The 12,166-nt window shown below is 40.6% G+C and overlaps 2 protein-coding genes and 1 long non-coding RNA gene across 5 annotated transcripts; 1 reads left to right on the top strand and 2 right to left on the bottom strand.

Moving 5' to 3' along the window:
* The first annotated feature begins 148 nt into the window (after positions 1-148).
* Positions 149-6,422, top strand: tmem138 (transmembrane protein 138). Of its 3 annotated transcripts, XM_053642320.1 has the most exons (7): positions 149-539; positions 653-1,050; positions 1,153-1,266; positions 1,352-1,681; positions 1,803-1,974; positions 2,740-2,815; positions 4,673-6,422. In XM_053642320.1, the coding sequence occupies exons 4-7, from the start codon at positions 1,554-1,556 to the stop codon at positions 4,783-4,785; spliced, it is 489 nt and encodes a 162-aa protein (XP_053498295.1). In that variant the 5' UTR covers positions 149-539; positions 653-1,050; positions 1,153-1,266; positions 1,352-1,553; the 3' UTR covers positions 4,786-6,422. The 3 variants fall into 3 exon arrangements, with proteins under 3 accessions (XP_053498295.1, XP_053498293.1, XP_053498292.1); XM_053642318.1 differs by lacking the exon at positions 653-1,050 and having other exon boundaries at positions 149-450; positions 1,153-1,262; XM_053642317.1 differs by lacking the exon at positions 653-1,050 and having other exon boundaries at positions 149-450.
* Positions 2,942-4,150, bottom strand: LOC128618617 (uncharacterized). Its single transcript, XR_008387763.1, has 2 exons — positions 3,408-4,150; positions 2,942-3,306 (listed from the first exon to the last, which is right to left on the bottom strand). It is a non-coding gene; the product is annotated as an uncharacterized LOC128618617 (long non-coding RNA).
* A 2,890-nt stretch (positions 6,423-9,312) lies between the features above and the next one.
* tmem258 (transmembrane protein 258) lies at positions 9,313-11,729 on the bottom strand. The gene is made up of 4 exons (XM_053641598.1): positions 11,624-11,729; positions 10,123-10,232; positions 9,875-10,003; positions 9,313-9,481 (listed from the first exon to the last, which is right to left on the bottom strand). The coding sequence occupies exons 1-3, from the start codon at positions 11,624-11,626 to the stop codon at positions 9,877-9,879; spliced, it is 240 nt and encodes a 79-aa protein (XP_053497573.1). The 5' UTR covers positions 11,627-11,729; the 3' UTR covers positions 9,313-9,481; positions 9,875-9,876.
* Between the last annotated feature and the right edge of the window lie 437 nt (positions 11,730-12,166).

Below are 12,166 nucleotides of genomic sequence, written 5' to 3'. Positions count from 1 at the left end.
CTTGCTAGAAGAACGAAAGTCGTACGGGTTTGGAACGACATGAGCAGGAGTAATCATGACAGAATTTTCATTTTTGGTTGAATTGTCCCTTTAAGATGCTTTAGCATTGCAGACATTATTATTATTATAAGTGAGCTTTTGTTGTTAATGTGCCTTTTGCTTCTTCCTTTTTTCCCTAAATTAACAAAACACTGCAAGTCTGCTCATGTTTGTGAATCAAATGATTTGTGGAATCGACTCAGAAGTGTTGAATTCAACTCCTGGTTCCTAGCTACCTGGAAACGGAGAAATGACTCGGATCACCGTGTTTATCAGGTTTTACGGTAAACGTTGCTATGGGAGACGTGGTGGTTTCTTGGCTCACATGGACGCTTTTACACCGCGTTTGACTCGAATCAGTTCGGCTCAGAGTGACCCATCTGTCTCAAAACTAGCAGCACTGAATATCAGGTACTGTATTAGTTTTGTTCCAACATCTAGAGCAGAAGCTGGCGTTTCAGAAGCGTCTTTTCAGGCTAGCTAGCTAGTTAGCAGTTCTGGTAAGTTACAGAAGAAAATATCGTGATAATAACACATTAAACACACCTTTGTTTTGATACTTGACGCTACACGTAGACTGCTGTGTTTAATTTGCAGCTGAAATTTGTTCCAGAGGTGTTTTTGAGGTCGTAGTGAGCTACACTAAGCTCAGTAGAGGTGCACGTGATGCAGCCAGATATCATCATCATCATCATCATCATCATCATCATCAACAACAACAACAACAGTGGAGCTCCCTTGATTCAAACTGCTGTAGATTTGAAAAGCGACCTGTTATCAGTGTTCCTGTTTCTAAAGCATTGCTGTGTGGAAAGTAGGAGTCAGGTAGAGATTAGAGAGGACACACAAGAGGTCTGAGTGAAATTAAACCTTAATCCTCAGCGAGACCTTTTTTCAGCTGCCTGTGTAACAGACTTTGTGCTTAACAAAGATGGTGACTGGCCGTGAGACATTAGTGATCAGCGTAGAGACATCCTGGTTTCCTCTCCATCCGATCACCATCTTGCGACGGTGAATAGCACGTCCTTTAAATGGTGGTCTGCTGATTGGTGAATGGTGCTACTGCGGTTTCTGTTTGAATTTCTAACCCTGGTTCTGTCTCGTGTCTTCTAGGTGAAGCAGCCAAGCATGACCCCATGACACTTTCCATCACGTCTACCTAGAACTGGATTACCACCGGAGAGATTCCAGCTAAATGACAACGCTTTATCAAATATGACTCAGTGGGTGAGCATATTTAACGTGCACAGCTAAACTTGTAAAATATTCCAAAACGTGCTGTTTGAATCTCCTGCTTCGTTTTCCTTTGCAGGACAAGGAACGGCTGAAGGAAGAGCTCTTTCATCACTGGCTCGCACCTTCTCTCCAATCTAGTGAGCACCTTTAGACATAATCGTTTGAGTTTCCAGGCTCGTTTCTGTCGTTGTGTCACATCTGGGAGAAGCAGGACTACGCTGATTACAAGTTAAAGGACAAGCTGTAAATCGCAGCGTGAGGCAACGCTGAACTCCGAGATGCTCCAGACCAATAACTACTCGCTGGTGCTTCTGATCCAGCTTTCTCTTCTGGCCTTCGACCTGTTTGTCAACTCTTTCTGCGAACTTCTGAGGACAGCTCCGGTCATCCAACTCGTGCTGTTCATGTGAGTGTAAAAGAGTCACGACAAGTGTCAGAAACGTGTTGATTCAGATGTATAGAAAAAGCCGAAATCGACGTTTAAAGAGGGTTTCCAGTGTCATCGTTATGCATCTTAATTTCTGCAGAATCCAGGACATCGCCATCCTCTTCAACGTCATCATCATCCTGCTGATGATGTTCAACACGTACGTGTTCCAGGTGGGACTTCTGTCTCTGCTGTTGGAGAGGTTCAGAGCTCTGCTCATCCTGTCTGCTGTCTACCTCACACTCAGCATCTGTCTTCACTGCTGGCTCATGGTGCGTTCCACCTGCAGATGACCATCAAACCAGGCAGCTGCTTGGGCTTGTGTGTGTGTGTGTGTGTGTGTTCCGGGGACAGTCTCCAGATCCACAGCAACCTTGACCAGGATAACACAGTTACTGAAGTTGAATGAATTCCGGTGCCTTGCATAAGTATTCACCCCCCCCCCCTTTTTTTTTTGCACGAGCAGGTGTATTTACACGATATGGCCAAAACTATGTAGACACCTGACTATCACACCCATATGTGCTTTTTGTACATCCCATTCCAGATTTATTCCCCCCTTTCCTATTATAATAATCTCCACTCTTCCGGGAAGGCTTTCCACTGGGTTTTGGAGCGTGGCTGTGTGGATTTCATATAATTACGTGACGTCTGATGGTAACTGGTTGCACCAGAACTAATCTTGATGTTTCACAGCAACGGGGATGAATACTTATACAGTCACACAACATTTACATGTTTTATTTGTGTAAATAATTTGATAATTATATTGGCACCCCCCTCCCCCCCCCTTTCACTTCAGTGTGGTATTTTTTTGTAGGTTCTTGACCTATAGTCCAACGAAGTCCATTTCAGTTCGAAGTTGTAACACTACATGTTGTAAAGTTGAACCTGTTTCCGATGTAATGTGAACAGCTGCAAGCACAGTTTCCGATATTTCTTCCACACTACACTTATTATAGGATTAAGTCTCGAATTTCTCTTTGATGGCCAAAGCAAAGAGCAATAACCTCACTACAAAAGTGTTTATTGTACAGAATCTGAGGTGGATGGAGTCGAATCGTTTCGTCTGGACGGACGGCTTGCAGGTGCTCTTTGTGTTCCAGAGACTAGGTAAGAGTCATTAAAAAAAAGTCACTAAAATTCTTTACTACTAGTTTGTAAACGCTCAACTTGCATGCATCGTGTAATCGTGTATAGTCACATACAGTTAGGTCCATATATATTTGGACACTGACACAAGTTTAGTTATTTTATTTGTCTACCAAAACAGTTAAATAATGAACATGGGCTTAAAGTGTAGTCTCTCTTCTTATAATTTAAATGTATTCACATCCACATTGGAGGAAAGGTTTAGGAACTACAGCTCTTTAATATGTAGCCCCCTCTTTTTCAAGGGACCAAAAGTAATCGGACAGTTAACTCAAAAGCTGTTTCATGGACAGGTGTGGGCGATTCCTTTTGTTATTTTTTCATCAGCTAAGCACGTGAAAAGGTCTGGAGTTGATTCCAGGTGTGGCATTCGCATTTGGAAGCTGTCGCTGTGAACCTTCAGCATGTGGTCAAAGGAGCTCTCAATGCAAGTGAAACAGGCCATCTTTAGGCTGCAAAAAAAAAAAAAAAAATCGATCAGTGAGATAACAGGAACATCAGGAGTGGCCAAATCAATAGTTTGGTACATTCTGAGGGGAAAAAAAGAACACACTGGTGAGCGCCGCAACACGAAAAGGCCTGGACGTCCATGGAAGACAACAGTGGTGGATGATCGTAGGATCTTTTCCATGGTGAAGAAAAACCCCGTCGCAACATCCAGCCAAGTGAAGAACACGCTTCAGGAGGTAGGCATATCATTATCCAAGTCTACCATAAAGAGAAGACTTCACAAGAGCAAATACAGAGGGTTCACCACAAGGTGCAAACCATTTATAAGCCTCAAGAATAGAAAAGCCAGATTAGACTTTGCCAAAAAACATCAAAAAAAAAAAAAAGCCAGTTCTGGAAAAGCATTCTTTGGACAGATGAAACTAAGATCAACATGTACCAGAATGATGGGAAGAAAAAAGTATGGAAAAGGGTTGGAACAGCTCATGATCAGCTCATGATCCAAAGCATACCACATCATCTGTGAAACAGGGTGGAGGCAGTGTGTTGGCATGGGCATGCATGGCTTCCTTTGGCTACCAGTGGTGATGTGACAGAAGACAGAAGCAGCCGGATGAATTCTGAAGCACGTAGGAATATAATGTCTGCTCAGATTCATCCAAATACAGTGAAGTTAATTGGACGGCGCTTCACTTTACAGATGGACAGTGACCCAAAACATATTGCGAAAGCGACCCAGGAATTTTTTAAAGCAAAGAAGTGGAATACTCTGCAATGGCCAAGTCAGTCACCTGATCTCAACCCGTCCGAGCATGCATTTCACTCGCTGCAGGCAAAACTTAAGGCAGAAAGAACCACGAACATATAACAACTGAAGACAGCTGAATTAAAGGCCTGGCAAAGCATCAGAAAGGAGGAAACCCAGCGTTTGGTGATGTCCATGGGTTCCAGACTTCAAGCAGTCGTCGCCTGCAAAGGATTCTCGACAAAGTATTAACAATGAACATTTTAGTTATGATTATGTTAATCTGTCCAGTTACATTTGAGTTCCTGAAATAAGGGAACCGTGTATAAAAATGCTTGCGATTCCTAAACGTTTCATATGATATTTTTGTTCATCCCTTTGAATTAAAGCTGAAAGTCTGCAGTTCAATTGCATCTTAGTTGTTTCATTTTAAATCCATTGTGGTGCCGTACAGAGCCAAAATGATGAAAACAGTGTCACTGTTAAAAATATTTGCAGACCTAACTGTATGTGTATGTGTGTGTGTGTGTGTGTCTGTGTGTGTGTATGTATGTATATATATATACACACACACAGGCATGTTACTTGAGGTGACCTACTTCTGTCTTTATTATTTCTCCCAGCTGCAGTTTTGTATTACTACTTGTACAAGCGCAGCACCGAGTATCTCGGAGATCCGAGACTGTACGAGGACTGTCCCTGGCTGCGGGATGCTTTTGCTCGAGCTCGCTTATGATCCCGGCCTGAGGAAGAACACAGAAACTACAGCAGGTTCGGGACGGAGATAGAGGACTGGTTTGTAGTCTACAGTAAAAACGTGGATTTAACACTGATGAAGTGGAGAAAACAAAACTACTGTAAAGGAACCAAGAGACTCGTATGTAGAGCACAAGTAGACACTAAACTGTACAAACAAGAAGCGCACCAAACAAACATAATCCACACGTTTTCAAAATGCTCCCTATGTATTTTAAACGTAACGTATAGAATAATTAGTTCCGTGTTACTATTAGTTAGGTTAAAGGGGTTTTTTTTAGGCCATTTGGCATTTTGAATATTGACTCTGCACCAAATAGAGGCATAGATTTAAAACTGTTATGCGCTGGTCTGACAGTCCTGCGTGATAAACTCTACCGTATAAGGCGACATTATACTCTATTGTAGGTAAGTATTTTTATACGATTTTGTATCGTTTTGGTTTACTGACAGAAATAACGATTAAATCCTGATTGGATAACTGGTGATGAGCACAGAGTGAGTTTTAGTCAGTGAAATTGATTGTGTTGATGTCATTTACTCTTTTTTTTTTTTTTTTTTTTTTTAATTCATCTTCTATACGTTTATCATCTATTATTTTATTTTGGAAAACTGTTTGAATACCCACCAGCTAGATTCAGAAAGATTCCTCCGACCTTTTGGTTGTCAACATTTCCAAAGTGCCTCTCTCTTAATCATTATATACGTGTACAGCATAGTACTGTTCGTTAGTCATATTACCACATAGTGGTATTAGTGGGCAGTTTTATTGACACACAGGTTATCAGAGTGGTCATCCTTTTGGACATTATATCCATAGTAATAAACATTTGACATTACAATACCTTTTGTAATGGCTGTCTCTGATTGGTGAACTCTAATGCCAGTGTTATACTGAACAGTTTATTTATTCTCAGCTGTAATGTAAAATAATTCCAAAATGGACGATAGGATCATAAATCAGGGTATTTAAATCATGGATTCCCAAACTAGGGGTGAAAGGCCTTGATTTACAAATAGATGGGGTCACCCACAAACTCCTAATCTCCTATTTATATTTATATATATATATACATATATATATTTAATTTTTTACAAATTATTGTTACATGAAGTGCTCTTTTCAGTCTTTTCACGCTCCTGACATGCTGCACTAAGCGTAGGAATTCAACAATAGAAATATTAATATTTCCCCACCCATCAACCTCCTCTAAACCAACTACAGACTCACGTGGCATATGTACAGTATGTACTATTCCAGACCATTACTGAGTACTAACAATAACCGATTTTCCAATTACAGTTTGAATTTTTAAAATGTCACCTTCAACCCCATCAAAAGCTCTGTTGTGTGTACCAGTGTGAGGGAAATGACTCATTTTTACCGTGTAACAAGTTTGTTCTTGTTCTGTTTCATTCTCATGTGAGGATAACGCCTAAGAAGGCCATGTCATGTCACTGAGATCAGTACAGAATGTGTATCTGCTTACAGAGACACAAACATGTTCTTCTGTTCAAGGTTCATCTAAACATCCAAGATCCTAAAACAAAGCCCGTTTTAACTGCCTCAAACTGCTTCTTATCGGTACACAGAATTATGTCATGCTCTGCGTTTCATATATATATATATATATAGTAGTGGTTTAGTACAAGGGTTTCAGAGCGCTCTCATCATTCTCTCCTGCATTAACCATCTTTCTGTAATAAACCTTTTTACCTTCAGAGGACGAGTCTAATTTCCACAACACCAGTCTTCTGGAGTTTTTAAGATTAATGGTAATGATAATGAGTCTTTATTGATCACAGAATTTGGTGAAATTCTTTCCTTCGCATACCCCAGCATGTTAGGGCATCTGAGCGCAGGGTCAGCCGTGATACAGCGCCCCCTGGAGCAGAGAGGGTTAAGGGCCTTGTTCAAGGGCCCAACAGTGGCAGCCCAACAGTGGCAGCTGGGCAGTGCTGGGGCTTGAACCCCCGACCTTCCGATCAGTAACCCAGAGCCTTAACCGCTAAGCCACCACTGCTTAAATACGTTAAGTGTAAAGGTCAGAGTTTTCGATTTGAGACGCAGTTCATGACACCATTCACGACGACGGTGGAAGTTTGTAACAGCGCTCGTCACTGCGCGAAATCACTGAACGTTTTTCACAGCCGACTTGGAAAGCTGATGGCCACAGATGTTTTGGTTCTGCCACAATAAGTGTCACGTTTAATCTTCCAGATGTACATAAGATACGCAGCCATCACACCATTCCGACATGGAATACTTTTCTAGAACAACACAATGCTTCTCACTAGACTGTAAAAACAGTGCAAAAACTGTTCCTTTGGTTTTTAGTCACTTAAGTAAGACATGTTAAGGACATCATAAAATGTCCAAATGTTACAGTGGTGCTAAATTACAAATCAGGAATGTAGGGCGGTCAAAGCTTGGGGTTGCTGGATATTCGTAAGCTTCATTTGGGAAAACCCCCGCCGGTTTAAAGGCTGCCAATGAGCATTCACACACATCATGTAAAGTACTACAGGTTACTGCCCTGAGAGCCTGGTAGTGAGGCACTGACAGACTGCTCTATTCTTATCCATGAGATTACAACAGGATTGGAGATTTAGGCACCACGAACAGCCAGCCAGGCAGACATATAATCAGCCTTCGAAATATTGGCGCCCTTGGTAAAGATGGGTAAAAAAAAATATTGTTGGTTAATTGGCTTTAATTAACCTCACACTGTAAATATGGGAGAAATCTAACCTTTAAGTGAAGTACATCTACACTACTGGTCCAAAATTTAGACACACCCATTCTTTATTTTTATTTTACATAATCATAATAATAATAATAAAGTTATCAAAACTCTGGAGTAACACAAATGGAACTATGGGAATTATGTTGTGATAAAAAAAATCCAAAATAATTTAGTATTTTAGAATCGACGCCCTTTTATACCTAGAATTTACAGAAATGTATTCTTGGTATTTTCTGGACTGATTTCTTGAGGAATTTCCCCGAGATGCTTTTTAAACAGTATTAAAGGAGTTCACACCGACGCTGGACTCTTATCGGCTGCTTTTCAGAATATTTCGCTCCGAGTCGTCCGTTTAAAATTGTATTTTTAATTTTTTTTGTAAATAAAATGTTCGTTTTCTAATGAAAGAAATGAACACGTTGGCACAATTATATTTTTGTCTACAACGTGGATTTCAAACATTTAATCACACACCTTCAGATCAGAAGGTTTTTAAGATCATGGGAAACATTTCAGTCGAGTGTCTCCAAACTTTTGACCGGTAGTGTGTTTATTATATATTAAGAAGTGTAGCGCACTCTATTATTATTTGGCAGCGCAATCTACTACAAATTCAGTTCTTCAAATTCAAATGACATTTTTTAAAAATCCTGCGTCACCGAATCAAAACACAGCTCATTGGCTGAAATGGTCGCATTCTGACAGCGGTAGACCAATCACAACAGACTGGGACATCTGACCAATCAGAGCAGAGTATGCTCTCTGAAAGGAGGAGTTTAGAATGAATCCTTTAGAACGGATCATCGAAGGAGTCGTTTGTGACACTGGGGGGAAAAGTTAATGCTGCAATTTAAATTATGAGCACGTTAAAGTGTTTTTTGACCTCGGATGCAGGTAAATTTTTGTTAGATTTTTAAAACAAAATTAGGCACGTTTCAAAACCATAATAGGTGCACTTTAAGAGAGAGGGATATGTCCCTTTCTAGAGTGGCAGACACTTCGTCACCACCGCTATGCTTCCGACAACTCTCTCAATCTTTATAAAAAAATATATATATACACAACTGGAAAATACTATAAATCTACAAGTTGGAATAGTTTGAATTGCGAGAACGTGAGTATAAACACAACAAGGCTGTAGTAGATGAGTTTTCCTGTTCGGCGTGATGACGTGTAATTTCCCCGACACCCTCTGTAGTGCCATTTAACCGCTTGTTAGCAACCGTCTTTTTCAGGACATGTAAAAGCTTTTAAAAAATATCCTGAGTGGGATACTACTGATGTATTTTATGTCGTGGTATAACACGTGAACATATCTTGAGCTTGTGTTAACCACAGACCTTATTTCAGGCATTTATCCATAAAACCCGTTCAAAAAAAACCCTATTGACTTTGTGACAATGGATGTCGAGTACACAGGAAAATTAAGTCGAGATCACGAGAAAACAAAAGAAAAATAATAATAATGCCTGGCTGCTTATGGCTTCCATACTAGGGTCTAAAAATTGCCACTAAAATGAAAATGGCCACTATAATTTAGCTCTAAACAAAAACTGGACCTGAATAGCTCACGTTAACTTTTGTAATAAGGGTGTGTAATAATTGTGCAGCCATTTTGGCCAGGACTGCGAAGCTACTTCCTGGTTAATTAAAAGGTTAAATAAAACAAATGAAATGAATGAAGAAAACAAACACATTACTCCTTACAATATTCCACAAGACCTGATCACATCCCTACTTTACAATAAACAAGAGACAAATACAATTCTTACAAAATCAGTTTTATTGGGGTCAAATGTCAAACCACTAACTGTCAACATGTTGCCAGTGCAAAGTCCAATCCCTTGTGTGTGTGTGTGTGTGTGAGAGAGAGATCTATAAGCACTGATGTAACACAGAGCCGTTGGAACGTTCTTGCCAATCTGCAACCTACAGCACAGAAATAAAGCAGATGCTATGAGATGTACATGACAAATAAAGCATTTTTTTAGTACATTATTACCACCAAGCTTCAAGTAGTCCCAGTATTTTCGCATTTTATTTTTCGACACTTGAGAAGACTCCGGAAAATAACGAGAACTGCCAAAAATATGCGAAACAAAACATACATGCAAACCAAACGTAATGTAATACGTGGAAACAAAAGCAACCAATGCCTTCCCTTTCCTGTTTATTTTCTAAAGCGACACCTGAAAATAGTTTCCGTTACGAACAATGATATCAAAATAGTTACAAGCCGCCTGCTTGTACACGGATGTAAACACATTCCAAAACGTTAACACGTCACTAGCGTAGTACTCAGTGCTACGGCTAAATCCTCACCTTCACACGTAGATTCCAACCCAAAGCAGCAGGAAGAGAACGCCGAAGCCCATGAAGAGTGACGCGACCAGTGAGATGAGCAGCTCCTTGTATATGTCTCGTGTGTATTTCGTGGACGTTACCTCGTAGCTGGAGCGGACAGGGTTAAGGACATAAACGGACAAGCAAGGGGTGTAAATAAAACGGACACACTTTCTTGTTTCCTGCATTGTGCGAACACTTCACCGGGCTGTCGATGTAAAGGATACACAAAGAACCACGCTGTGAAGAACATGCCGATGGCGAGCAGCACCACGGTGAGGTGAGGAAACACGGCCGGGTTCACCGGACTCGTGTATCTGGTCATGGCCTCCAGCTCCTGCACAGAGGAACAGCAGAAATGAGCAGCGTCCAGTGACTCACATGTGGAACACAACAGTTCAGACACGGTGTACGACTGGTTACCTCACCGCTGAGTTTTTCAAAAAACTGATTAAAATGCCTCTCTGTATAACAGTGTCTTCATGTTTATTTAAAAAGAAACAATCAGGTTCCTTACTCCAGCGGTTCTTATCACGTTTATGCGACTCCTGGACTCGGAAATCCTACTCCAGCCACCACTGAAAACCTTTCTGGCTGTGCGATCCGCTGCTGTTTCGTACCTGTTACATTGATACCTCTTACTCTGCTGCGATGTCTACCACGTTCACAACTTAAAATCATACACACCAAAGAACACAGCATTGCTGACCAGAACTTTGGATTTTGTTTTTGTTTAGAACACAGAACACTGTCTTTCAGCTTATAACGTCAGTGTGATACACACGGACAGTGACTACGTTTACATGGACAGCAGTAATCTAATTATTGACCTTATTCTGAATAAGATAATATTGTGATTAAGGCGTTTACATGAGTCGCTTTTAGAATATTCCTTTCACGTTCCCGTTTTACATGTTATAGAACAGAGATCGATTAACGGCACACGTCATCACGTCCCCACGCCACGCCGTCCCCTCCAGAATTTGACGTATCGACGTACAGTTGGTCTTCGTTATGGAACCGTATACAGTTTTGGGTGTTTCATTTTTAATTTTACGAACGCTTCAAGTGCAGTTAATTGTTGGTCATGCTGTACAAGTGAGTAGTTGAGGGTTAAGGGCCTTGCTCAAGGGTCCACTAGTGGCAGTGCTGGGATTTGAACTCGTGATGTTCCCATCAGAAGACCAATAACTCTTAACTGCTGAGCTACTACTGCCTCAGAAACTATCGAATTGAAACTATCGCGTCTTGTAAGACTTAAACCCACAATTGGAATTTTTTTTTTTTTTGCTAGTCGATTCATATCAGGACACCGTGATATTTCTAGACTATTTATCATACCGTGAACATATTAAATCAGAATACCCTTTGCGCATGCGCAAACTAACCAGCAAGTCGTGTAGTACACAACAGGGTTAGGTGTTATATATATATATATATATATATATATATATATACACACACACACACACACACACACACACACACACGTCACTATATTACTCGATATATCATCTACAGTGGAGAATCACTGTACTGAGAATCAGATATAACTAACACACACACGGTTGTGTATGAAGCTAGCCTGGAAGACGTTAGTTAAATTACGCGCACAGCTAACACCAGTCTTGTCTCGAATTAAGACACCGAGGCTCACTCTTTAATTAAAATGAATCACACAGGCCAAAAAAAGCGTTTATATTATTTGTAATTACACGCAGAACTCACCATAGTGACGGCTCGTAGTTAGTAGTAGATTCACCCAAACCGGAAGAGCGTACAGAAAAGCCACGTATGTGAAGACGCCAACTCTCGCGAGATTTGGAGAACTGACAAAACGCTTGTGAGGCTTTTCAAATGAAAAATCTTTATTTATTTTTTTGTGCCCATGACTGTTTCATGACTATGGAGCATAGTACACCCTAATCATTTTTTTAAAATTACGCTTTAATTATGAAAGTGTTAAATTATTATTTTGCTGCACAGCCTTAGTAATGTGAATATACTCCTTTGTGGCTAAAGGTATGTGGACACCTGACTGTCAGGCACATATGTGGTTCTTACCCCAAATCTGGCCACAAAGGTGGAAGCACACAGTTGAATAGGATGTCTTTGTATGCTGTAGCGTTACTATTTCTCTTCACTGGAACTAAGAGGCTCAAACCTGTTCCAGCATGACAATGTGCACAAAGCAAGCTCCATGAAGACATGGTGTGTTAGTTACAGTGGAAGATCTCGAGTGTCCTACACAGAGCTCTGACCTTAACACCT

This window comes from Ictalurus furcatus, chromosome 14 (genome assembly GCF_023375685.1).
Source record: "Ictalurus furcatus strain D&B chromosome 14, Billie_1.0, whole genome shotgun sequence".
NCBI classification, from domain to species: domain Eukaryota; kingdom Metazoa; phylum Chordata; class Actinopteri; order Siluriformes; family Ictaluridae; genus Ictalurus; species Ictalurus furcatus.
This window is presented reverse-complemented; position numbering and strand designations above follow the sequence as displayed.

Bases quoted from the DNA above. Each gene is read 5' to 3' on its own strand.
- tmem138 (XM_053642318.1), top strand. From the start codon at position 1,554: ATGCTCCAGACCAATAACTACTCGCTGGTGCTTCTGATCCAGCTTTCT. The intron at 1,682-1,802 runs GTGAGTGTAAAA...TAATTTCTGCAG, and splicing joins ATCCAACTCGTGCTGTTCAT to AATCCAGGACATCGCCATCC. The intron at 1,975-2,739 runs GTGCGTTCCACC...TTTATTGTACAG, and splicing joins GTCTTCACTGCTGGCTCATG to AATCTGAGGTGGATGGAGTC.
- tmem258 (XM_053641598.1), bottom strand. The intron at 10,004-10,122 runs GTATCCTTTACA...TGTCCGCTCCAG, and splicing joins TTCACAGCGTGGTTCTTTGT to CTACGAGGTAACGTCCACGA.